General features: G+C 53.3%; 7 protein-coding genes across 8 annotated transcripts; 3 read left to right on the top strand and 4 right to left on the bottom strand.

The window, feature by feature from the left end:
• Positions 1–190: 190 nt before the first annotated feature.
• On the top strand, positions 191–2803 carry CKM354_000770800 (uncharacterized protein; the record flags this gene model as incomplete). Its single annotated transcript, XM_044803064.1, has 1 exon — positions 191–2803. The coding sequence occupies one exon, from the start codon at positions 191–193 to the stop codon at positions 2801–2803; it is 2613 nt and encodes an 870-aa protein (XP_044658999.1).
• Positions 2804–3043: 240 nt separating this feature from the next.
• On the bottom strand, positions 3044–5378 carry CKM354_000770700 (uncharacterized protein; the record flags this gene model as incomplete). 2 transcript variants are annotated; one of them, XM_044803062.1, is made up of 4 exons in its annotated part: positions 3044–3850; positions 3904–5077; positions 5135–5286; positions 5352–5378. In XM_044803062.1, 4 exons carry the CDS (start codon positions 5376–5378, stop codon positions 3044–3046), a joined length of 2160 nt encoding a protein of 719 aa, XP_044658997.1. The 2 variants fall into 2 exon arrangements, with proteins under 2 accessions (XP_044658997.1, XP_044658998.1); XM_044803063.1 differs by having other exon boundaries at positions 3044–3847.
• Positions 5379–6411: 1033 nt separating this feature from the next.
• CKM354_000770600 (uncharacterized protein) lies at positions 6412–9853 on the top strand (the record flags this gene model as incomplete). The annotated part of the gene is made up of 7 exons (XM_044803061.1): positions 6412–6520; positions 6574–6776; positions 6838–6992; positions 7041–7341; positions 7406–7427; positions 7487–7894; positions 7944–9853. 7 exons carry the CDS (start codon positions 6412–6414, stop codon positions 9851–9853), a joined length of 3108 nt encoding a protein of 1035 aa, XP_044658996.1.
• A 3486-nt stretch (positions 9854–13339) lies between these two features.
• On the bottom strand, positions 13340–14125 carry CKM354_000770500 (uncharacterized protein; the record flags this gene model as incomplete). Its single annotated transcript, XM_044803060.1, has 2 exons — positions 13340–13848; positions 13921–14125. 2 exons carry the CDS (start codon positions 14123–14125, stop codon positions 13340–13342), a joined length of 714 nt encoding a protein of 237 aa, XP_044658995.1.
• A 2825-nt stretch (positions 14126–16950) lies between these two features.
• CKM354_000770400 (uncharacterized protein) lies at positions 16951–18936 on the top strand (the record flags this gene model as incomplete). Its single annotated transcript, XM_044803059.1, has 3 exons — positions 16951–17724; positions 17791–18723; positions 18793–18936. The coding sequence occupies 3 exons, from the start codon at positions 16951–16953 to the stop codon at positions 18934–18936; spliced, it is 1851 nt and encodes a 616-aa protein (XP_044658994.1).
• A 247-nt stretch (positions 18937–19183) lies between these two features.
• Positions 19184–20688, bottom strand: CKM354_000770300 (uncharacterized protein; the record flags this gene model as incomplete). The annotated part of the gene is made up of 2 exons (XM_044803058.1): positions 19184–20555; positions 20603–20688. The coding sequence occupies 2 exons, from the start codon at positions 20686–20688 to the stop codon at positions 19184–19186; spliced, it is 1458 nt and encodes a 485-aa protein (XP_044658993.1).
• Positions 20689–21950: 1262 nt separating this feature from the next.
• Positions 21951–23162, bottom strand: CKM354_000770200 (uncharacterized protein; the record flags this gene model as incomplete). Its single annotated transcript, XM_044803057.1, has 1 exon — positions 21951–23162. One exon carries the CDS (start codon positions 23160–23162, stop codon positions 21951–21953), a length of 1212 nt encoding a protein of 403 aa, XP_044658992.1.
• Positions 23163–23324: the final 162 nt, after the last annotated feature.

Here is a 23324-nt window from a genome sequence, read left to right as displayed (position 1 = left end):
AGGCAAGTGTAGCTCAGGCAAGTGTAGCTCAGGCAGAGAAGTTCACTGCTTTCCGCGAGTCAGGCGCGTCTGCCAAGAGATGCGGCTCTGCGGACTTCTCGCGTCTCTTCCGAGAAACTCTCAAACTCTCCGCGCGACAGCGACTGCTCTTCAGCAACAACGCACGGCACATCGCAAGGCATGTTCGCTTATGCCATCATGCACCCGCTCCCTCCGGACGCTTTGCCGTAGTCTCCTCCTGTTTGCAAAGCAGAATCACGACCGTCTGCCGCAATGGCGGCGTCTCTACTCCACCTCGAACACCACTCCCGACCCCCGGCCAGATTCCCACAGGAATGAGCTGCCGCCCGATCTCAATCACGTCTCTGCCGACTCCACGTATCTGGACTTCATACTAGGAGCCAATGATGACGAGTTGCCCGGGCAGCGTCCAGTGAGCCACCAATCCCATACTCCGCCCGATTCGGAGCTGGAGCAGGAACAGGAGCTCTGCACAGCCCCAGCAGCTCGACAGCAGCGCCGGGCACGGCGCGCACAAGTCGCGAGGAGCGCTCATGGGAGTCATGATCCGAGCCGTGAAAAAGTGAGGCAGAGCTCGGCCAAATCCTCACAGCCACAAAAGCCATACTGGATTGCATTCAACTTCCGTTCTGGCACCGGGCCGAGAGCTGCCCTGCCCAAGAAGCCCACGTCCTTCAATGGCAGGAGAACTCGAGGTGCTAACCAGCACCCGATGAGACGGGGACCTGTCGTCGTGTCACGACCGCTGAGAGAACGAACTGCGATTGTAGTAATGCGGAAGGGCCGTTCCGATACGCTGCGCTGGGTCGCGAACGTCCACCAACTTCGCGACTGCGTTCTCGGACAGCGTGAACCTGTCCTCCCGGTGCTTTCTGCACAAACGATCGAACTGGTAGATCGAGTCTACGATGTGCTTGCGCAGAATCCTTCTACGCCCCAGCGACTTCCCTTTCTCGATTTCAGGACGCATACACATTGGCCATCAGTAGCACTTTGGTTCATGCATTACGATCCCGCAACAGCTCTCGATTTCCTCCTTTTGACGAACTGCGCGCCAGGACCGTTCAACGTATACACAAAGAAGACACTGCAATGCTTGACGACAATCTATTCGAAAAGCAAAGACCATGAAAATCTGGAAAAGCTTGCAAATTCTTTGCCCGCCCTCACATACAGTTCTCGTAGTGGTGGAAAGTCCATATTCATACATGGGTTTGTCTACCGAGTTCTGACCAATTACTGCACTGATGAAGCTCTCTCTGCTCTGTACGACGACATGAAGAAGCATCATCATGCACGAGTGAACTGGCCCACGTGGCTGCGATTCGCTACCAGCTTCTCCAAACGCGAAATGGGGGCTCAGGCGCTCGATGCGTTGTTCGAGATGAAGAATGCAGGTGCAGATGTCAATGGAAAAGAGTTCTACAAAGTATGCTCTACCTTGCTCCGCCGAGCAGTTTCCTTCCCCGGCGGCCTTCGAGCCTGCATTCGGATTGTCGAGAGCTTGTTAAAGCTCGGCCTCACACTAAACAACACGATTGCGAATATCATCATGTTGAATGCCGTCGAGGCCCGCGATTTGAACACTGCAATGGAGATCTATCATTCGCTACGCGATCATGGACTGCAGCCTGACGCCTACACGTTCGCTATTCTGCTCAAAGGATGCAAAACCAGAATCGACAATGCTGAGATGCTGAACGAGACCATTCGCGACGCGATTTCTGGCATCAACGTTCTCGAAGCACCCGTGGTAGCCACCGAGATCCTGCATTGCCTGGCACTGCATCACACCAAGCACAATCTCAACAAATCTTTCCTCACCGTTGCCGATGCCTACGCGCAGCTGTTCCGTCTAGGTCCCCTGCGACTGGTGGGCCTTCTGCCGGAGAAATTGTCACAAATCGACGACACTACTCGGAGACCCATGCCTCGGCGTCAAGATATCTTCATTATGTTGGCGACATACCTGGAGCAATCCGCATCCATAAGCGACTCGACCACGCGCGCATCCGACCTCTGGCAAAGAGTAAAGCACGCCATCGAAAGCGGACAAGAACCCTTCGCATCCATGGTCCAAACAGACCACATTTTCAATGCCTTCCTCGGCAGCTTCACCAAAACCAAGCAAGGCCTCTTACACGCCGCTGAAATTATCAAATACATGCAACTACCCAACGATCCCAACGCCAAGTACCAACAAATCCGACCTACTGTCCAAACATGGTCCATTTTCGTCCACGGTTTCTCTCGCCACGGTCAATTACACCTCGCTGATCAAATCCTCGCTTACATGCGCGGAAAAGGTATCGAACCAAATCAGGTAACATACAACTCTTTGCTCGTCGGATACGCTGCGAGACAGGACTTGGACGGCGTGTTGAGTACTGTCCAACGAATGGAAACGGACGGACACACTTGGGATGCTTGGACGAACAGTGCTCTGAGACGTTTCCGCGATCAGGACACATTGAGGACCCATCTGCGGAACGAGAACGAAGTCAGTCCTATAGCGAGTTTCTTGGATTTCACGCCTGATTTGAAGAGGAATTTGGGGACGAGGATTGAGTCTTTTGAACCGATTAGCGTTGTGGCTGCGAATGACGAAGAAAAAGATGATCTGGATAGAGCGAGTGAGAAGGCAGGTATGCAGCAAACTAGTGCTGCTCGCAATGGGAACGATGAGGCGTACGCCGAGGCGGATGTGCCACAGACGAAGGCTACTGGGCATGAAACAGAAGAGCAGCGAATCGCGAGGCAATATTTCGACGATGATGGTTGAAGAAGGTCTCGCAGCGACTGTAAAGATACCCCAAGGGAAGGAACGAGCGAGTGGTTGTGTAAAATGCTGTATCAGTAAAATGTCATCTATATTCGTTGCGAAGAATTTGAAAGATGTCTTCTCACTTCAACAGATTCTCGACTTCGTATTCCCTTCATCTTTAAAAAGTGCAGACTCCTGCCATGGTATATCGCTTCACGTCTTTCTCTTCATCCACCAATAAACTTCCTTCAACTCACATCACACAACATATGACGACGGCCCTCCCCCAAAATCCACGCTGAACAAATCAGCAGCTTGTTGACTCCCATCCATCCAGTTATCCATGAAAGCCGACATTTCATCAATCTGCGTCAAGTCACCCATACCAGGGTCCCAAGCTGGAAAACTTTGAAGTTGGGGATTTGTTGTATGTGGATGCTGTTGTTGCGAGGCATCATGGCTGCTATTTCCAATGACTTGAGTAGTCCGATCGAAGGCTTCTTGAATTTGTTGACGTTGGACGATTTCGGCGTTTGGGGCGAGAGTTGAGGCGGGAAGGTTCGAAGTATTGCTATTGTTGCTGGGCTGTTGAGTGGAAGAATTGGAGTTTCCTCCAGGACGAGACTCGACGTATACCTTGGCCACTGATATGAAGATGGCGCAGGTGGTTCGTAGTTTGCGAGTGCCTTCTGTCATTTCAGGGACGTCTAGCAGAGAATCGTGGAAGCGCTGGAGGAGGGCGAGATCTTGCTCGTCGAGGTCGGAGAGGGAATGGAGGAAGACGACTATGAGAGGGGTGAAGGCGCCGTATTGCAGGGCCCAGGTCAGGTAGTTCTGCGTGAGTCGTCCGCCTCGGAAGAGTCGGACTTGCTCGATGATGGCGAGATGTGCTTGGAGACATTTTCGCGCGGCGTCGTAACACGCTTGAGTTATGATTCCAGGTGAGGTGCTAGTAGCGTATGTCCCCCGATGAAGGGTTGTGAGGAGGGAGTAGTATGCGACGCGATTGGTGTCGCCAAAGGCGAAGTCGTAGATGTCTGGAAAGATGCACTCGTCTGTTCGCTGCTGGTGAGTAATGTCAGCGAGTTCACAAGGGCTGAAGCCTAGGGTAGCCGTACTGCTCTGAAACTAAACAGGCATTCTTCCAGAGCCTGAGATAGCTCATGCACAATCTGGATGCGCTCCTCGGATTTCTTGTTGAGGGCGGAGGCTGTGTACAAGCGGTCGAAGATCTGACCTTCGACTCGCCCCAGCCGAGCCCCAAGGTTAGGCACTTCGTCCCAGTCCCGATACCGGGGATCTTGGTTGACAGGAACTGGATCTGCATCAATATCGTCATCGCGCAGGGTAGCGGTATGGCCCAAAGTCAGTGCCAGGCTCTTCTCCAGGCCGTAGATGTTCCAGAACAGAATCAATCGTTCACGGCGTTGGGCCGACGACAATCCCGCGAGCGTGGACCGACGATGCAAGCCCATGTTGAGTAGGTGCCGCGCTGCGCATGAAGCGTAAGACCATGCGCGTTTCACGTTGGAGTGCTCTCGAGCTTTGATTGCAGCGAAGTACAGCGCCATGGCGTTGTCCTGAGTAGCGTATGCGAGGACGTCGTAAGTGCGCAAGGCCAGTTCGAAATTGCTCTCGCTGAGCTTCATCATGACATCAAAGTCGAGGTTACCCGGCGCTGGTATGTCGTCACGGCTCATCCATTCCCAGAGGAGATAGTAGAGCATTCCATGCATGACGGCTATCTGCCCGGGAGACAGTGGTTCGGTGGGGAAATACGCAGCTCTGCAAGCGCTCTCGAGATACTCCAAGCCAGGCATGCCGTAGGGGAGGACGACCGAGGAGACATGCGTCTTGAAGACCTTGACCACTTGCAGAACCACGTCAATGGGGAGAAGATTGAGGCTCTTCGCAAATGAAGCGTGACTCGCTTGATGATGTGCGCGCGGTGAGGCACCATCACTGTGTGCAGGGCTGCTTTCCGACACCAACTGTCGAAGAGATCGAAGGCCTTCCTGAGCCGCCACGAGCTGGTCGTGGCCTCCGGCAAGAGCCTGAGAAGCCTCTCCCGCTATCAGTGCCTGCGCATTAAAGGAGGAGACTCCTTCGTGGATCTCGGCGTCGCTGTCGTGCAGCTCCGTCGGCTCGGCCTGCTCAGCAGCATGGTCTTCGGCGAATAACGGGTGCGGGCTCGTATGGCTGCCGGTCGACTTGGTCTGCAGGGTGAGGAGCTGCTGGACGGCGTTGTTGATCTGCTCAATGTTGCGAGCAAGACCTTGGGCGTCGACAGTGCTGCAAGCCCGTCAGCCGATGGCCATGCTACAGGGACCGCGGCGTGGGGATGCTCACGAAAGCGCAGCAGGTGGCGGAGAGGGGTACGGTTGCGAGCTGGGCAGCGCGATGCTGTTGGACGACCTCTGACACTCGATTCCGGAGGTTTGGCAACTGGAGCACGGATACTTCTTGTCGCAACGGATCTTGCGAAGACGGCAATTTCTGCACTAAGACGAGCGTCCGTCAGCGAGGCGAGCCGGGCAGATGGTCAATGGCATCACTGGATACTTGCTGCTTTGGGGAGGACCGAGGAAGCCATGGCCTGCGGTGCGGTCGTTGTTTCCTCTCGTCGCGAGACTTGCTGACGCGTCGATATCCTGGATCCAGGAAGGGAAGGATCGTGTCGCGGCTGCCTTAGTCTATGGCTTTCCGCTGCAGGTGCTCCGCTTTGCAATTCGCATCCTCCAATGTTCCTGAGGCTGCTCGTGCCTGTTCCCGTCAACTTCGCTGGAGCCTTGCGGATGGGAACAGGATGAGGTGAGGACGGGAAGTGAGAAACAAGCCTCGAAAGGCGCGCAGGGTGGCCGCCTTGACTCGCTTGGCGCCTGGTTCTATTCGGGCTGCAAGTTCTAGTTCGGTGACGCGGGCGGTGTTGTTCCCTGCCCTGCTCAAACTCAAAACACTCCTCTAGGTTCTAGTCTGCTAGTCACCAATCACCACCCAACTGCAGCACCTACTCTATGGCCCGCAAGCTGGGAACACCCAGCTCACCGGCCATGAGGAGAAGTGTCGAACCTTCGAGGCCCTCGTGGCGGGCGTCGACATCGTGGCCGTGGGCAGCAACGCGTGCGGAGGAGCTCGTCTGCGTCGGCGACGAGAGGCAGTGACACGGCTCAGCCTCGTCGAGGAAGGCAGTCTGGCTGGGCGACGGAGACTGGCGCGTGTTCCAAGGAACGATGATGGCATCCGCCCATCTTGTACAGCCGTCGACGACGGGGATGCGACTAACATTGAATTCGGCTCGCCGCGGAGCCCGCGTTCTGGACTGCCAGCAATCTCCTGACCGCCGACGCATCGAATCGCAGAGCCGTGAGCGCCGCCAGCTCACGCTCGAACCTGAGCTTAAACGACATGCCTGGCACGTTGCGCAGGCCTCAGAGCCCGTCACTGCCTGATGCGTTGCTTTGCCTTGCCGCGGATTCCACGCGCCCTCGCCAAGACCTGCTCGGTGACTGGAGTCTCATATGGTAGGAGAGATATAATAACACGACCAAATATGAGCTCGTCGCCATACCAATATTGCCCTCCAAGAAAACCGACAGAATCACCATTCAACAAGAATCAGCCGTACGATGACTTCAAAAATCCCCCAACCGCCAAGCTTGCCCATAGTCGGGAATTTGTTCGAGATCGACCCGGTGAACGGGACGCAGAGCGTAGGACGACTGGCAGACAAATATGGTAGTCATACTTCTTCGCACGTTCGTTGCCATCCACCCACTGACCTGTGTCAGGCGAAATCTTCAAGCTCAAAGTCCTCGGCAACGAAACTTACATTGTTTCATCTGCTGCACTTGTCGAAGAATTGTGCGACGAGACTCGATTCGAAAAGAAGGTCGACGAGGGTTTGGCAGAGATGCGCCATGCGGTGGGAGACGGCCTCTTCACCGCGCACAACCACGAGCCCAATTGGGGTGCCGCACACAGGACACTCACCGTGTGTATAGCTATCGCTTATGTGCGAAACCCTATATTCGATACTAGCTGACACTTCACAGCCTGCATTTGGTCCGCTTGCGATCAAGGACATGTATGAAGAGATGCTTGACATATCAACTCAATTAGTAGCAAAGTGGGCGAGAATCGGTCCGGATCAGGAGATAGACGTCACTGGTGACATGACGAGGTTGACGCTCGATTCGATAGCTTTATGGTCTGTTGTCTTCGATCGCGGCAAGGTCAATCACTAATCTGTCACTAGTGCGATGGGCATGCGCTTCAATTCCTTTTATCGCGAAGATCTCCATGAGTTCGTGGGAGCGATGGTCGATGTGCTGACAGAGGGTGGGCGGAGGGCCACGCGCACAAGAATTGAATCGATCCTCAATCCCGGCCCAGAGAAGAAATTTTTCAAAGACATAGACCTAATGAAACGGGTCGCGCAAGAATGCATCGATCGACGAAAGGGGCAGCCCCGCAAGAAGGATCTTCTAGACCGGATGCTGTACGGCAAAGATCCCAGTACTGGGCTTCCACTGAACGAAGAAACAGTGATGAACAATGTGAGTTAATGACTGCGCTCATGGGAGGGTTCCTGGCTATATCGCTAATTGTTTCCAATGTCAGATGATAACACTCCTAGTCGCAGGTATATATCTACACCGGGGCAAGCGTCGCTGCCGTCACCATTTCGCTAACTATGAACAGGGCACGAAACGACATCGGGAATGCTCTCGTTCACGATTTACTACTTACTCAAAAACCCCGAAGCACTGCAGAAAGCCCAACAAGAGGTCGACAACGTGATTGGGTCAGGGCCTGTGGAGTTTAAGCACATGAGTAAGCTCCCGTACATTGAGGCTGTATTCCGCGAGTCGCTGCGTCTCGCGCCCACCGCGGTCGGCTTCACTGTCGGGCCCAAGTCGACGAAGGAGCCAGCAGTGCTTGGTGGGAAGTACGTCCTTCCTGGCGACGCGAAGATTACGGCGCTGCTCACAAAAAGCGGGCGAGACCCCGCTGTCTTTGGCGAGGACGCCAACGAGTTCAGGCCGGAACGCATGCTAGACGATAACTTTAAGAGATATCCCCTTGGTGCTTGGAAGCCCTTTGGAAATGGCGAGTCATTCATTCATTCTGAACAGCAGCATACTCATACTTTATTCAGGCAAACGTGGCTGTATCGGCAGGCCTTTTGCGTGGCAAGAGGCATTGCTTGCCATGGCTCTTATTCTCCAGAATTTCAACCTGAGGATGGCCGATCCGAGCTACGAGCTGAAGATCACCGAATCGCTCACGATCAAGCCCGGCGGCCTTTACATCAAAGCGCGCCTAAGAGAGAACTTCGATCCCATCACGATTGTGAAGAAACTCCACGGAACCTCTGCTGTGGCCTCGAAAGCTGACGAGCGTTCCGACAACTCCGCACCAAAGGTCGACGGCGGCCAACTGACAATTCTGTACGGCTCATCGTCCGGAACTTGTGAAAACTTGGCTCAGTCGCTTGCGTCTGCTGCTGAGGCGCGTGGCTTCGTGCCTACAGTGAGCTCACTGGACGGCGCAGTGGACAATCTACCTAAGGATCATCCGGTCGTTTTCGTCTCTTGCACTTACGAGGGTGAGCCGCCTGAAAACGCAAAAATCTTTATGCAGTGGCTCAAGACAGTTGAGTCGGCGAAGCTCGCGGGTGTGAAATTCGCAGTCTTCGGCTGCGGACACAGGGATTGGGTATCGACATACCAGAAAGTGCCACGAGCCATTGCTCAAATACTCGAAAGCAAGGGTGCAAGTGTTCTTGTGGAACGTGGCGAGACCGATGTGTCCCAAGGCACGATCTTTGACGATTTCGATGCTTGGTCCGACACTTTATGGAAGGTGTTGTCTCCCGATGTTGCGCAGAACGGTTCGCAGAGCACATTCGAGATCGAACTCTCCACAACGTCAAGAGCTTCACATCTACATTACCGCCTCCAGAATGCCAAAGTGCTAGAGAATAAGCGCATTACCCATCCAGTTGCGCCGGAGAAAAGACACATGACGCTGCAGCTGCCTACGGACATGCGATACGAAGCTGGCGATTACCTCGCCGTGCTGCCCTTGAATCACGAGCAGGTCATCTCGCGGGCTCTGCGCAGATTCTCCTTGCCGTGGGATACATCAATGACCATCACCAGCGGCTCGCATGCTACGATACCAACAAAGCAAGAGTTACCCGTTTCCGTGGTGTTAGCTGGCTATGTCGAGCTCAGCGTACCAGCTACAAGAAAGAACAAGGAAATCTTGACGCAACATGCCAAAGAGCCCCTGGCAGATGACAGCGGCTCCGTCCTGGACATCCTCGAACGGTATCCAGACATCCAAATTCCCTTCAGCACTTTTCTCTCCATGCACCCTTCCCTCCGCCTCCGACAATACAGCATCTCCTCCTCCCCTCTCGCCGAACCATCGCAAGCCACCATCACTTTCAGCGTCATCGAAAGTGAGAAACACAAAGGCACAGCAACCAGCTATCTCAAATCTCTCGAGCCCGGCTCAACTTTACAAGTCGCTGTCAAGAAGAGTTCACCAGCTTTCCACCTCCCTCTCGACGATTCTCTGCCGATCATCATGGGCGCAGCTGGAACAGGTCTCGCCCCTTTCCGCGGCTTTCTCCAAGAACGAGCCATCAAGACGGAAGCAACAGGCAAGAAACTCGGCGAAGCATTACTCTTCGTTGGATGTCGTAGAACCGATCACGATGTTCTTTTCGCTCAGGAACTCGCTGATTGGGAAGCAAAAGGCGTCGTGAAAGTGTTCTACGCATTCAGTCAAGCGACAGAAGAATCTGAGGGATGCAAGTATGTGCAGGATAGACTGTGGAAAGAACGAGCGGAAGTCGCGAGGATCTTCCAAAACGATGGGGCAAGGGCATATATCTGCGGGAGTGCGCAGGTGGGAAGAGCGATTGGAGATGTGGCGGTGAGAATCATGAAGGAGGAGAGTGAGCAGCCTGGAGAGGAGCTTTTGACGGAAGAGCAAGCACGTGAGAAATGGGAAAATTGGAGAGGAGAGAGGTATGCTGTTGATGTTTTTGATTAAATTTAGCGAAAGCGTTTGCCCTTGTAGGGTTCGCGAATGTGTGGTTATCACTGCTAGCGCGAGTCATATGAATGAATGCATATATGTGATCAACAATCACGATCAATGAAAAAGCCAAAAGGGAAATCTTATTTTCAAGAAATTATTATCATAAAAACTGTTACGAAGTCGCGTATCGTCGCATGTTATCGGGGGGCACTAAGGGACCCTCTCTCGTATTGTCGGGCAAAAGAGGATACAAAACTATCTACACTATCGAATGGTACTATATAGGGGCTAGTATACAGGGTCTGGGGTCCCGGGTATATAGGAACCAATATACATGACTCACAGCAGGGCCCAGTGGAGTGTCAGTTCACAACACTCCCCTTGACAGTGCACTGGGGCTGTTCAATCCATCTCCTCATCCCAATCATCATCCTGATCATGTGCAACTAGGGCCAAGGCCTTTGAATCTGAGATCTTGTTCTCAGAGACCACCTTTATCATTCCTTGGGCCATTTCCAAGTATGGGCAGATTGAAACATAGTGCCCAGCTTGATTGCATAGCTTGCATCTCAGTCCTTGTCTGTCAGACATCTTGCTGTCTGATCTTCTTCCTCTGTGAGATGATGATCCTCTTGATGATGCAGCTCGGGCTGCAAAGGCCACAGGTGTGCTGCCTGCAGGCATGCTCACCTCTTTCTCCTGAAGGATTGAGAGTATGCTTTCAGGTGACAGTGAGGGTTGACCATCTATTGCATCTCTGATGGTAGACCATTGTTCTGGAAGCCCAGACAAGAGTACCTGTGCTCTTGCCTTTGGGTTTATGGCAGCAGCCATTTCAGGTTGGGCAACTTTGATCCTTTTGCCAAGTGCCTGAAGGTGTGTCCATGCTCCATCAATGCTCATGTCCTCTGCCTTTTGGAAACTGAAGTACTGCTTCAGAAGTTTCCTTCCTGTAGCTTGGTTGTCTGCATACTTCTTCTTCAGCTCTTGCCAAACCTCCTTTGCAGTTTGGAGTTCTGAGACCAGCTCTTCATCATCCTCCCCTATGCACAAAGATATCCACCAGATTGCTTTGTACTGTGACTTTGGGGTGATGGGTGTGTGTGTCTCATGGGAGATTGTGTGATACAGGTCTTCTCCCCTCAAGAAGATTTCCATCCTTCTGAACCATCCTTCTGCATTGTCCTTGCATAGGATTGGGCATGGTCTTTTCTGAAGTCCGGAGGATTTGTCTTGAGTATCCATTGTAGTCTTGTAGAATTAGTATTGGGTCAGATGGAAAGTTGTCCTTCTGTCCCAAGGAGAATCAAAGCGGGGAAAAGTCAAATGATTGCAGGGTTCTTCCTATACATGGGTCACCCTCTGTCCCTCCTCAGATTAGAGCCTCCTGTTGGAATGATCCGGCCATCAAGCAGCCGTGCTTTCCTGCTGGCATATGGGAATCAAGGGAGCATACCACTTTGGCACCCTCCAGCTCAGGACTTCCTGTAGCTATCCCATAAGACAAAGGTAGGTTCATGACTCCTCTTGATCCTGGATTCACCATTGGCCTCCAGAGGTAGTGAGAGGTTCAGGCAGTCTCTGAAGTGTTATGAGCCATCAGCAGTCCATGTCAGAACTGCCTTGCAACTGCTTCCTCCCTGAACATAACATATCTGGTATAAACCAAGCCTTTGGTTACTGCAAGATCTTCCTTTGAGAGTTGGCAAGTTCTCCCAGCACCAGAGATAAGGTACTAATCCAGACAGCTTGGGGTGCAGTCTCTGAAGTGTTATTCTGCCAACAGCAGGTTTGGTGTACTGCAGGTTGCTGTTACACTTTCTGCAGCCCTCTGTTGCAACATCCTCTCCCCTTGTTGTCTGTCTTGGTGTCCTCACTCTAACTATCATTCCTCAATGCTCTTCTCTCTTCTGCATTTGGTCTCAGCTGCAGGTGGGCTGGCTGCAATTCTGCATGCAGCTGCACCGCTGTTTTCAGTCCCTCAGCTAGGGTCCATGGGGTCCTACACCCAGTTGCAATCTGGGACTCATGTTTAACCATGGAAAGGGTTTTGCTCCTTCTTTATACAGGGGCACATTGTCCTTTGTCCCTGAGCACAGAGGGCACAGTCCTTCCTCTGTGTGCCTGTCTTCACCCGCAGGCTCCTGGCGCAGTCTCTGCTGCTACTGTCCCTGTTTATACAGCCACAGCTCGGGCTGTTTCCTTACTCTTCTAGCTCGGTGTCTCGCTGTTGCCAATAGCGTTCCTGTTGTCCTGCCTTCGGCTTCCGTACTCTGTCGGTGAACCGCGCCTCGCCTTCTATCGGAGCTTGGAATACAATAGCGCTAACCCGGGCTCATAACCTGTTACGAAGTCGCGTATCGTCGCATGTTATCGGGGGGCACTAAGGGACCCTCTCTCGTATTGTCGGGCAAAAGAGGATACAAAACTATCTACACTATCGAATGGTACTATATAGGGGCTAGTATACAGGGTCTGGGGTCCCGGGTATATAGGAACCAATATACATGACTCACAGCAGGGCCCAGTGGAGTGTCAGTTCACAACAAAAACTACTATTTGCGAATCTCTCTATGAAATTGTCTCCTCCGAGATCCGAATCGGCAACTTCAACAACAAAGTATTAATACTAAGTTAGTAATCCAACCAAATGCAAAGCCTCATAAAAAAAACAAAAACAAAAACCAAAAAGAAAACCATACATGCGCCAAGTAAGTATACGAATAGCTTGGATAGATAAATGTCTACACAATCGTTCAAAGCCCCTACTGATTCCATCTGCTTCGCACCATCCCAAGGTGTTTTTTTTTTCTTTCATCAGAGTGAGCAGGACAAATTTGATTGATTATCTAGGAAAACGGCTACAGTAAGTAGCCAATAACTAAGCTCAAGTAAGCTTGTTGCAACTCATGTAGCTACGGAAAAAAAGGCATAAATCGTCGACATCGTGATGCTGTGGACGTAGCCTCTGTAGTCTGGGGGTTGTCACGTCAGAACAGTAAGACACTCATACCATGTCATACATGTACGTAGTAGTTCATGCGTCGTCGACGCCAAGAGGAAGGTATGAAGGGACACAGTAAGGAATGAAAGTCATTTGCAACGAATCAATCGTCAGATCATTAGACCCTCTTCATTGCCATTTCGTAAAGATCTATCCGATTCCCGTAAATTGTATTCCGGGGGGTAAATTGCTCGAACGCAAGACACGCAAGCTTGATATAAAGACCTGCCGACAGATGACAAACAGCGGCGGCCAGACCGAACTCTGTTCCGTGTACGCTTGGTGAAGGACAACAGGTAACAGAGGGTCGAGGGTGATGGCTGAGGAGAAGGAAGGGAGAGGGGGAGAGGGCAAGAGAGAGAAAAACCAAATCAACTTTTTACAACAAGCATCCTTCGGATCACCAAGATATCTGCACGTCCATGCTTGGCGATTGACCTCACATGGAACGGAGTGACCGGGATGCGTCAGGAGTCTGACATAGGAGCGGACGACTATGCCGTGGACTCCGCGTCAGCGCTTTCTGTGCCCACGCCATCGGTGCGGTTCTCCGTTTTCCGGCCGTCAGACTCCTTCTTCATCTGCGCAAAGTCCAAGGTCTTGACGTCACTCTTTTCTGTGATGAGCTCTTTCAACCACTTGTTCTCCATTTCGAGCTGTTGGACCTTGCCCTCGAGGGAGGCGACCTTGTCGCTCATCTCCTTGGCCTGCTTCTCCAATGCCTGCTCACGTTGCTTCTTCTTAATTCGGAAACGTGCTGAGGCGGCCGTGTTTCTTCGACGCTTGTCCTCTTCGGCAGCGAGACGCGATTGCTCTTCGAGGTCAGCGGCAGTAGCGGGCATGGCGACGGAAGCCTTGCGCTTCTCGCCTGGTGCCGGGCCAGATGCGAATTGCTGAGCAGAATAGTTGCCGTGCAGTGCGGGCGGTGATGGCATAGTGGATGTCGGTGACGGGACAGCCGTCTGTGGGAAGGACGAGAAGTCATTGAATTGGTAATTCTGCGCTGTATCGGAGCATATCTTGTCAGTACGCGTGCCATATGCCGGCTATAGCCAGAGATCAGTAATCGACTAACCATTCTTGGCGTCCTGCTCAAATGTAGTTTGGCTAGGGAAGGCGTTGACGGCATCGAGATCGAGGAAGTCGACGTTGGCGATGTCAAAGGCATCGTCGAAAGGGAAGTCGTTCTGCATGTTTTGGCCGGGTTGCGGCACCTCGTTGAGACCCTGCAGATATTGCGACACGTTGGGCGCGCGACGGCCGGTGAAGTTCTGCGACATGGCGGGCGGAGGGGAGGATGTCGGTGACAGAGAGGGGCGTGTCACCGACTGTTCGCGTGTTGTATGGCAGGCGGAGGGGTGGCGTCCGCTTTCAACGTGGTCGGTCTTTGTGTGGGAGATGAGGTGTGGCTGTCGCTTCGTCGGATGTCTGGCGGATGCGACAATGGTGGTACTGCCGAGGCTGCGGGTGTCGTGCACTCAGCGTGCTCGCCGTTCGTGGTCGTGAGGATCGTAAAGCGTGTGTCCAGAGACCATCCAAGGGCTGGAGTGTTGACGGTATTTCGCTGGGCGAGAGGTGTGTCGAAGCAGTCGTCGGAGAGGGAAGGGACGGGTGCGATGGAGGGAGGGGCCATGGCCGTTTTGCTCGCCAACTCGTCAAGTGCCGCACCGGCGCTGATTGGCGGGCGCGGCCGATGATGAGCAATCAAAGGAAACAGCAGAACCCACTCCCACGCCGCCCGCATTTCCGACCGCTGCTACGCTGGTGCTTCATGTTGCTCTCGTCAACCCGGCATCATCGTCGTCACATGCATCTCCGCTGGCGATAACTGCTATGGTGCCCTCCCTGATCTTTGCCGTGCACAGCATATGTGAATCTGCCTACGAGAACGGCACAACCTGTCTCTCCCATCGTCGCTTCGTCGCAGCGACAGGAGCGCTGCTGAGAAGGCGTGCGTGGCTGACAATGTCCGAGTTGTCGCCGCCGTCCTCCACCAGTTCCCGCTGGACCCCAACCTGCTGTGGATTCTCCGACATCCAGTGTGCCTCTGCGACTACTGTGTCCGGATATGAGGCCGCAGCGCCAGACCGCGTGAACACCCAACATCTCACACCTCTGCCACCTTTGCATAATTAGCCGCGATCAAGTGGGATGCTGTATGGCCGGCTATGCCTGCGCCTGCTCTCGGGCGTGGGAGCTGCGAGGCTAAATCGCTGCCGACCGCACACGATCGGCAAGTGCCCCCGAGACGAGTGCACCGTGCAGCAGCTGAGCGATGGCGGAACATCTGCTTCACATCAATCACAACCTTGACCACAACCCTCCCCCACAATATACTACCAACCTGTCGATGTGCGTGGCTGCCACGAAGCAATGCCAACGCGTCGACAACTTGACACCCGGCGCCCGACGAGGGATCCTGACCAGACATGCAGCACGAGGCTTGATAGCCGCGCCTGTCAATGTCGGAGAACATCGAGCTGCCCTCCTCCTCGATCCATCGCAACCTTCAACGCGACCTATTGAAACTATAACCTCTACCCATAAGCAACGGCCATGTCGACCATTTCACATCCCATGCAGAAGAACGTGCACCTACCCGCGTTCGTCGATACCCGCAGTGAAGAAGACAGACGACCAGCCGAGACCAATTTGTTCAAACGCCATTTCCTCGCCGATCGCGTCACCCGAACTACCACCCAAGCCAGTAATCAACCACTCTTTTCATGCGCCTCGCGCGCTCACGGTTGAGATCTCCACTGCATCACGAGCAGCAAGCAACCTATCATCCGACACACGATTCCAATGGCCTCTTGGCTCGCAGGAAGCACAGCCAACCCGGCGTCGCAGCTCCTGGTCATGTCTTTACCATATCTAGCCGACGACCCGTGCGAGAGCATAGACTGTCTCGGATGTTTACTTTGAGCCACCTCAACCCTTTGCATCGTATCCGCTGCGGTGCAGGAAGGCCCGTCTGGAAGGAGCATCCATTTGCACGCGCTGGATTCAGGTCCACGGCGACATTGCCTCTCGCAAGCGAATCTGCTGAAGGATTCGCGACCATGAGTGCCATTCTACACTTGCACAAATTTTCACTCGACACAATTGAAGATCCATGCAGGGCATCGTAGCGCCACGCCCACCCTCGCCGTCCCTGTCTCTCCGCCGCATCAGGGCTCGTGGACCTTCAGTAGCCGTTCGCCCGTTGGGGTGGATTGGAACGCGAACGGCCGCCTTCTGCTGCAGGTGGGCGCTGAGCTCGCCGAATCTGGTCATGTCAGACGCTTCCAGACCAGACCGTTGGCTCCCGAAGGACTGTCAATTCACACACGACTTCCACTCCGTGGCGTTGCGGGTGGATCAGCTGCTCGGATGGAAATTCGGATGAGCCCCGGCAACCCCAAGTCCTGATGTTGTAGCGCGGGATGCCTTCCCTCACAGAGTAGGTGTTGCCTGTTGGAGGTATTGCTCGTGCGACCATTGGACCGACTTCACCTGTCGGGCAACTTGCTCCGTCGCCACCCTCAGCCTTCGCATTGTCTGTTGCACTATACAGTTGTGCCCGTGGGTGGCAATATCCCATGCGATCTGCCCTCTGCAGCAGCATCTCTCCACCGCTCGAGACAGGTCTCTTGGTCTCGCTGCGTCGAACACCTTCGCGACAGGCGAATGCAGCAACACGCACAATGCCTTACAGCGCTCTACACTGACGCCTCAGCTACGAGGGCCTCACCACAATGCCCGGTGAACATGACGTACGCAAACTTTTGCCAGCATTTCCGGTGAACGCTTGTGCGACAGTCGTGAGTGTACTCTTGGCGCGTGCCTGATCGCCCCTTGCTGCTGTTCAGCACTCTTTGGCCGGTCTGCCTAACAACGTTGCACAAATGTCTACAACATTGTATCGATGTTAGGCAACTTCCACTGGATGTTTACCGATGAAGAGTGCTCTAGATCGACAGGTAGGTACTTATATGATGCTCAAGATCTCTATATTCCTCATAATACTTCATTTTCGTTTGATTTCAAGATCTGTCAGCTCGATATTGCATCAGACATTACCAGAACCAGCGATATGGATGAACTTCCGCCTTGCGATTGCGATATGTACATGCCTCTGGGTAGGCATGACCCTCGTCGACACCCGCCTGGATTCGACAGCCCAGAAGTCATCCGCGCTATGGCGGAGGCCGATCGGCGAGCAATAGAGGGAGCCGCGAAAGCACAGCAAAAAGCACAGAGAGAGGCGCAGAAAGCTGCGAGAATCGAAGCAGAGAAAGCTGCCCTCCGCCCAGCGGTGAAGCTGGATGCAGGCCGCGAGAGAAAAAAGCTGGCGAAGAAACCTCATGAAAGCAGCCTTCGAGACCTGTCTGAAGCTTTACAAAAGCAAAGTCGCAAAGCACTTTTCACTTGTGGCGGACAGATGTCTAATACGCAGGATGCGCACAGCATTCGCAGCGAACGATCTGTTTCAAGCTCTGGCTCAGAGGCAGTCGCGACAAAACCAGTCAGCATACGATGGGGTGCCGATGAACGAGGAAGAACGATCTCCCTCCCGATCACTTGGCCATCGGACCAAGCTGCTTACCAGCAGCTCATCGAAGACTGCGTACCGGCAACCTTTGGCCGCAATGGGCAAGATGTCTATGACGAAAGCTACAGACGTGCCGGAGCCCTCGGTACAGAAAACTTCATGACTGACTTCTGTCCCTACAAGGCAGGCATTATTGACAGCGTAGCGCAGCTACTTTTGCCGCCTTTCACGGGCGACTTACGCTCAGACAAGGATATGAGCGATAAACGCTTGTCTCGAGGGATCCGAGCGGAGCTGTATAAGCTGAACGTGTACAGCGGACCTAGCGGCATGTTCAAACCGCATGTGAGTAGCGTTGGCAGACTCTATGACACTCACATGAACAGACTGACCTTTGATTGATACTTCCAGGTCGACACTCCCCGAAGCAGCTCCCAAATCGGCAGTCTCGTCGTCTGCCTCCCAACCGCTTTCTCCGGCGGAGCTCTCGCAGTCCGCCACCAAGGCCATGAAATCATCCACGACTGGTCGTCACCCAACAACAACGAGAATGCCCAACAAACTGCTCTCACCATCCACTGGGCCGCCTTCTACTCCGACTGCGAACACGAAGTCCTCCCCGTCACATCCGGCCACCGCCTCACCCTCACCTACAACCTCTTCCTCGCACCCGGCACAGGCCTCCTATCCTTCGGCCGCATTTCCCCACCCTCACTCCTCGATCCCAAATCTCTCCCTTTGACAAACCATTTGAATTCCCTCCTCGGAGTTTCAACTTTTTTACCTACGGGCGGGTTTCTCGGAATTCATTTAATTCATGCTTATCCCCATACACATAAAGATTTACATGCTTTCGTCCCGAATATGTTAAAAGGCGCCGACATGGCAATCTATGAATCTGTCACAGCATTTAATCTCCACGCTCGTCTCGGTCCTCTTCGACTCCTCGACGGTCTCGTCGAACCGGATCTCCTTCGCGAATTGGAAAGCTCTACATTCAACAACAGTAACAATAACAACAAGACAAACAAGAAAAGCAAGAAAAAATACCGCATCGAAGCACATTTCTCCTCCCTCCAACTCGCAAACGATGAAGGATACGAAATGGAAGAAGGAAGACAATTAGATGAAGTCCCGACGGATTCTTCGGGGAGTGAAGGAGATCCTCTTGAAGAGGAGTATGGAGCTTTGAGTGAGAAGCATTTGGAACATCGGGAGGCGAAGAGGTGGAATCGCATGGTTGTTTGGGTTAATGGGAATTTGGAGTGGAATGATGATGAGGGTAGTGGGGGAGAAGGTGGAGGGGGAGGGGTTAATCGGGAGGTTGGGAAGGTTTATATGGCTGTGAGTTGTTTTCTCGTTTCTCGGTTTCTGAGGTGATTGCGGGAGTGTGGCTGACTTTTGGGATTATAGTATGGGAATCAGGCCGAGTTGGGGATTCAGTATAGTAGTGTGGCGATGGTTGTGAGGGTGCCGAGTTGGGAGGAGAGGGTGGAGAAGGGGTTTGGGGGGGTTGAGGAGAAGATGGAGGAGGATGTTATTGTGCTTGATGACTGATGAGGCTTGAACGACGATGCATCGGAACGAGATGGTGACTGAAAACTCCAGAAGCCAGGATTTCGTTTTGCGTCATGAATAATCAGAAGGGTTAGTTAGAATTGCCATTCGTTTGAATTTGATCAGACGCAAGGCTAAGAAATGATTCGAACATGGTCCAGGTCCCTATGCTTATGAGAATGCTCATGGCTCTGTGTCTGCGCTGTTTGATGCTTCCTCGCCCAATCCCAATGCACCCGTCCCATCATCACTCATAATAGTCATTCGAATACGTCCCGGCTTGCGCCTGCGTAGCAACCCACTCTTCACTCGACAATCCCCGATTCTTCTTACCCGCCAACCCCTTCTTATCCTTATGCCAGTCGCAAGCCCATTGACAAACCGGTTCCTCCTTCTCGCCAAAGTACTCCGCGATCATTCGATGTCGACAAGCCGTTGTCGACTCACAATACTTTATCAAAGCTTGCACGCTCTTCGCCCGGTTCGCCTGCGCTTGTCTCGCGAATTCTCCTTTCCCGCTCTGCTTCGTCATCTCCCGCATCATCATATTCCCCATACGATCGCGGTCTTCACGGCTGTAGTACAGGATACATATCGACGCTTTGCCATCTCGACCTGCACGACCGGCTTCTTGGTAGAAACCTTCGAAGGATTTTGCGATTTGCCAATGGACGACGAAGCGGACGTCGTCTTTGTCGATTCCCATGCCGAAGGCTGTAGTTGCGACGATGACATCGTAGCCTTCCTTGTTTTTGACCCAGCCGTCTAAGTGGTCTTCTTTTTGTTCGACGCTGAGACCGGCGTGATAGGCTTTGGCGCCGATGCCATCTTGTTGCAGACGAGCAGCAAGCTCTTCGGTGTCTTTGCGGTACCAGGTGTAGATGATTCCAGAAACGTTGGTCGCTCTTTCGTTCCGTTGACTCAGTTCCTGCGAACGAGCCGCATTGTTAGCTCGGCGCTCGTGGGTTGATCGGAGCCAGGCGAGAAAGTTGTCGTAGCGATCCTCGTCGTCGTTGGTAAAGCGCACTTCGAAATGTAAGTTTGGTCGGCTTGTGGTCATGGCAAAGTTTTTGAGTTTGGATGAGTCCAGTGCTAGTGTTCTGATAACATCCTCTCGCACGTTGCTGGGTGCTGTGGCAGTGCAGCAGATCATCGGAATGTCTGGGAACTCCTTCTTGAACCAGCTGAGTTCTTTGAAACTGGGTCGAAAGTCGTGTCCCCATTCTGATATGCAGTGAGCTTCGTCGACAGCTATTCTAGCCAATTCTCTCTGCTCATAGACGATTTTGAGGTGGGTACGAAAGTGGTCCAGCTGGCAGTACTCTGGCGTGACATACAGCAGACGGGTGAGTGGGTGGCCGCTTTTGAGGTCGGCCAGAATGGCTTGCTTCGTGGAGTGAGGAGTGGTGCTGTTGATGGTTTCCACTTTGATGTTCGCGGCCCGAAGCCCAGCCATCTGATTGTTCATCAAAGCAAGAAGTGGCGATATGACAATGGTGATACCGAAGTCCACGACTGCTGGCAGCTGGTAGCATAAAGACTTGCCAAAGCCAGTTGCTGCTTGGAGGAAAACGTCATGACCGTCGAGCGCCGCTGTTACGACTTCTCGTTGAACTGGTCTCACAAAAGTCAGGATAGAGAAAGTGCGAACTGTGGTCCAGCATACCTGAACGCGTCTCTTCCGAATACTTTGCGGAGAGTGAAGTCAATATCGACCTTCTGTCCCAGCTTACGGCCTGGTACGCCTGGCATGGCGGCTCAGGTAGACGTTCCACCGATTGTTGTTGACGTGGTGCTTCTCGGACAGAGGGAACGCCAAGGTAGTTTACCTTTGCCTTAACATGACGAACACGGCCCAGATGAGTCGCTTCCGACTAGTTTTGAGGACGTTCGCAGCTGATAATCTTTTGAAAAGAGCGGTTTGCGATGAACTAAATGTCACCGGAAGCGAAGCAGATGCCAAGAATCTGGACGCGACGCAACGCGTTGCGATATGGCAAGAACATTCACGTCACGTCTCAACTTCACCTTGAGCAGGGAATTTCTTGGATTTGCAGGTGCACCCCAGCACACATACAAACTATGGATTATTCAGAACGTCTGTGAGGTTGACATATCGAAGAGCAGAAGAGATCAAGATCCACAACGGCTGCTGACTCATGCGCCTTCTCCCGCCCGCCCGCCGGGCAGCTACTTTTCCAAATTCTCCCTTGCAAACCTCTTTCTTCCGTAAGTTGATAAAATTGGCACCTATACCCTTATATCGTCAGCAGTCTCATTGGGCGAATGTATATTCCTGTGTTGCCAAAATCGATTCCAATCACCTTTCATAATCCTGCTGCAATTTGAAGTGCTCGACAAGAGTACTCGTGGTGTGGCAGGTTCGCTTTTGGTGGACAATTCTTTCGTCTTCTTTGGCTGTGGAAGTGCAACAGATCGGAGAGAAGACGAAGAGGAGGAGAGAAGATGTGAGCATTGGGGATACCAGTCTGCTGTCGTAGATCACGAGGGTGGGCGCAGCGAAGCATGACGCTGTGCGTCTGGTGGCAGAAGGTGTGCAGCGCATGCGCTAGGTGCTATGCGTGCGGTCGCTTGCTATGAAGGTGCCTTTACGAGTGCACAGTCTGCTTCTACACCTCCATTGCGTTCGTCGACCTCGACAAGAACGCCTCTCGTACTTCACGTAGGCATTGCTGAACTGTACAGCGAAGAGTATACCAAAGCATGCACACATTGATCCTCTCTGCCATGAAACGTCGTACTCCAAACCCGGCTGTGCTATACGACGCTGACATCGAGTATCGTGCCGCGCACGTTAGACCCTGCGAAACGAGCACAGTATGATTGGGAAGACCCGGCGGACTTTTCAGCCGAGCGTTTTCGAAAGTTCTCCATTATTGCCGTGCATGGTTGGATGCAGTAGATCGTCACTATCTGTACACTCACTGCCAGCATAGCAGCCTGCTGTTGTTTGCCCTCCGTCGCGCATGTGGCAGCACGCCCGGGAGCAGGCTTCACCTACGACTTGGCAGCATCGTGTTCAGCCAACGGTACAGTGATGTTTCCTGGGTAGACTCGATCCCAGCTTGAGCGAAGGCCGGCCGCATCACAGACGCCCAGTCTGACACTTCGTGCACTTTGACGTCTTTCAGAGCTTGGCTGACATCGCGAGAAGAGTCCCCAAGCTTGAGAGATGCGCCATTGACCGCGCCATATCTGACGGAGAGATCCAGCTTGACGCCTGGTGCAACATCATCCGAAGTACTCATAGACCACTGCGGCGTCTGCAGGTAGGTCCAATCCAGTGACTTCAACTCATCACAACCTTTGCGCACCACTTCGTCGTCAAGCGATTCAGCGCCGACCTCTAACGGGTCCCGGGTCCCACCATACTGTTTTGCAAAGTGCTCCTGCACGGCGGCAACGAAGTCTTCGTTGCTTAGCAAGATGTTGCCGACGGGTGAGCTGACGCTCTCCACTCCTCGCGCCGATATGTAAGGTTTTGCGGGCGAATGCAAATAATCGGGGATGATGTTGAGGTTTGGAGTGTTGAGCAGGCAGGTGCCGTGGTGCAGCGCTCGATTTCTGGTGAGCTTGTATGCAGATCCCGAGACCTTGAGCGGCCGTGGAGTATCGAAATCAGTTGCTTCATATGGCGTGCTGTGCGTATCTTCAGGATCCGTGTCAGCTCCACGCGTGCCCTGGTCGAGCACGATATCGTGACGGGCATTGACGCGGGCTCTTTCTACGCCGCAGCTTCTCAGCGCTCGCACTACCATCTCGGCATGCTTGTCGCGAGTGAAGTCCGCAGAAGGGCAGATCACGGTCCAGTTAACGTTGCCTTCATCGTGGAAGACCGTGCCACCACCACTTCTTCGTCGCACGAGATCCACGGCTCCCAGCCCGGGAGGTTCGGTCTCCAGGTGATTTCGTGACGGGCCGAGAAGCGCAAGATTTACTTCCACCCAGGGATTCTGGTTACGTCCGATGATGATGCTCGGTCTGTTAACGTACAGAAACAGTATGACCGACTCTGGTGAACTCTTCTGCAGCAGGTGATGCTCGATGGAAAGGTTCAAGTGCGGGTCACGCGACGTCGAAATGTACGACTGGATTGGTTGCTGGAGGCGTTCCAGTGACAGCGAGGACTGCCATCTCCTCCATACCAGTGGTGCTTTCTGTGACGGCGTAGCTTGCGCGCTTCTGCAGAGACGCTGGACAATCATGGACGCCCTCTGTGTGCCAGAGTGACGATTGGTGAAAGAAGGTTCACAACTTCGCTCTGGCCCCTGGATTGCCGCAGCCGCATCGGCCAATGATGCGTACCGTCGGATGTGCAACGGGATGCACGAATCGAGCGCGACCACACCGCAAATGCGCGCTGGTAC

Source organism: Cercospora kikuchii, assembly GCF_019650295.1.
Source record: "Cercospora kikuchii DNA, contig_00004, whole genome shotgun sequence".
NCBI classification, from domain to species: Eukaryota; Fungi; Ascomycota; class Dothideomycetes; order Mycosphaerellales; family Mycosphaerellaceae; genus Cercospora; species Cercospora kikuchii.
The sequence above is the reverse complement of the archived record's forward strand: the minus strand, read 5'-3'. Positions and strand labels throughout refer to the sequence as shown.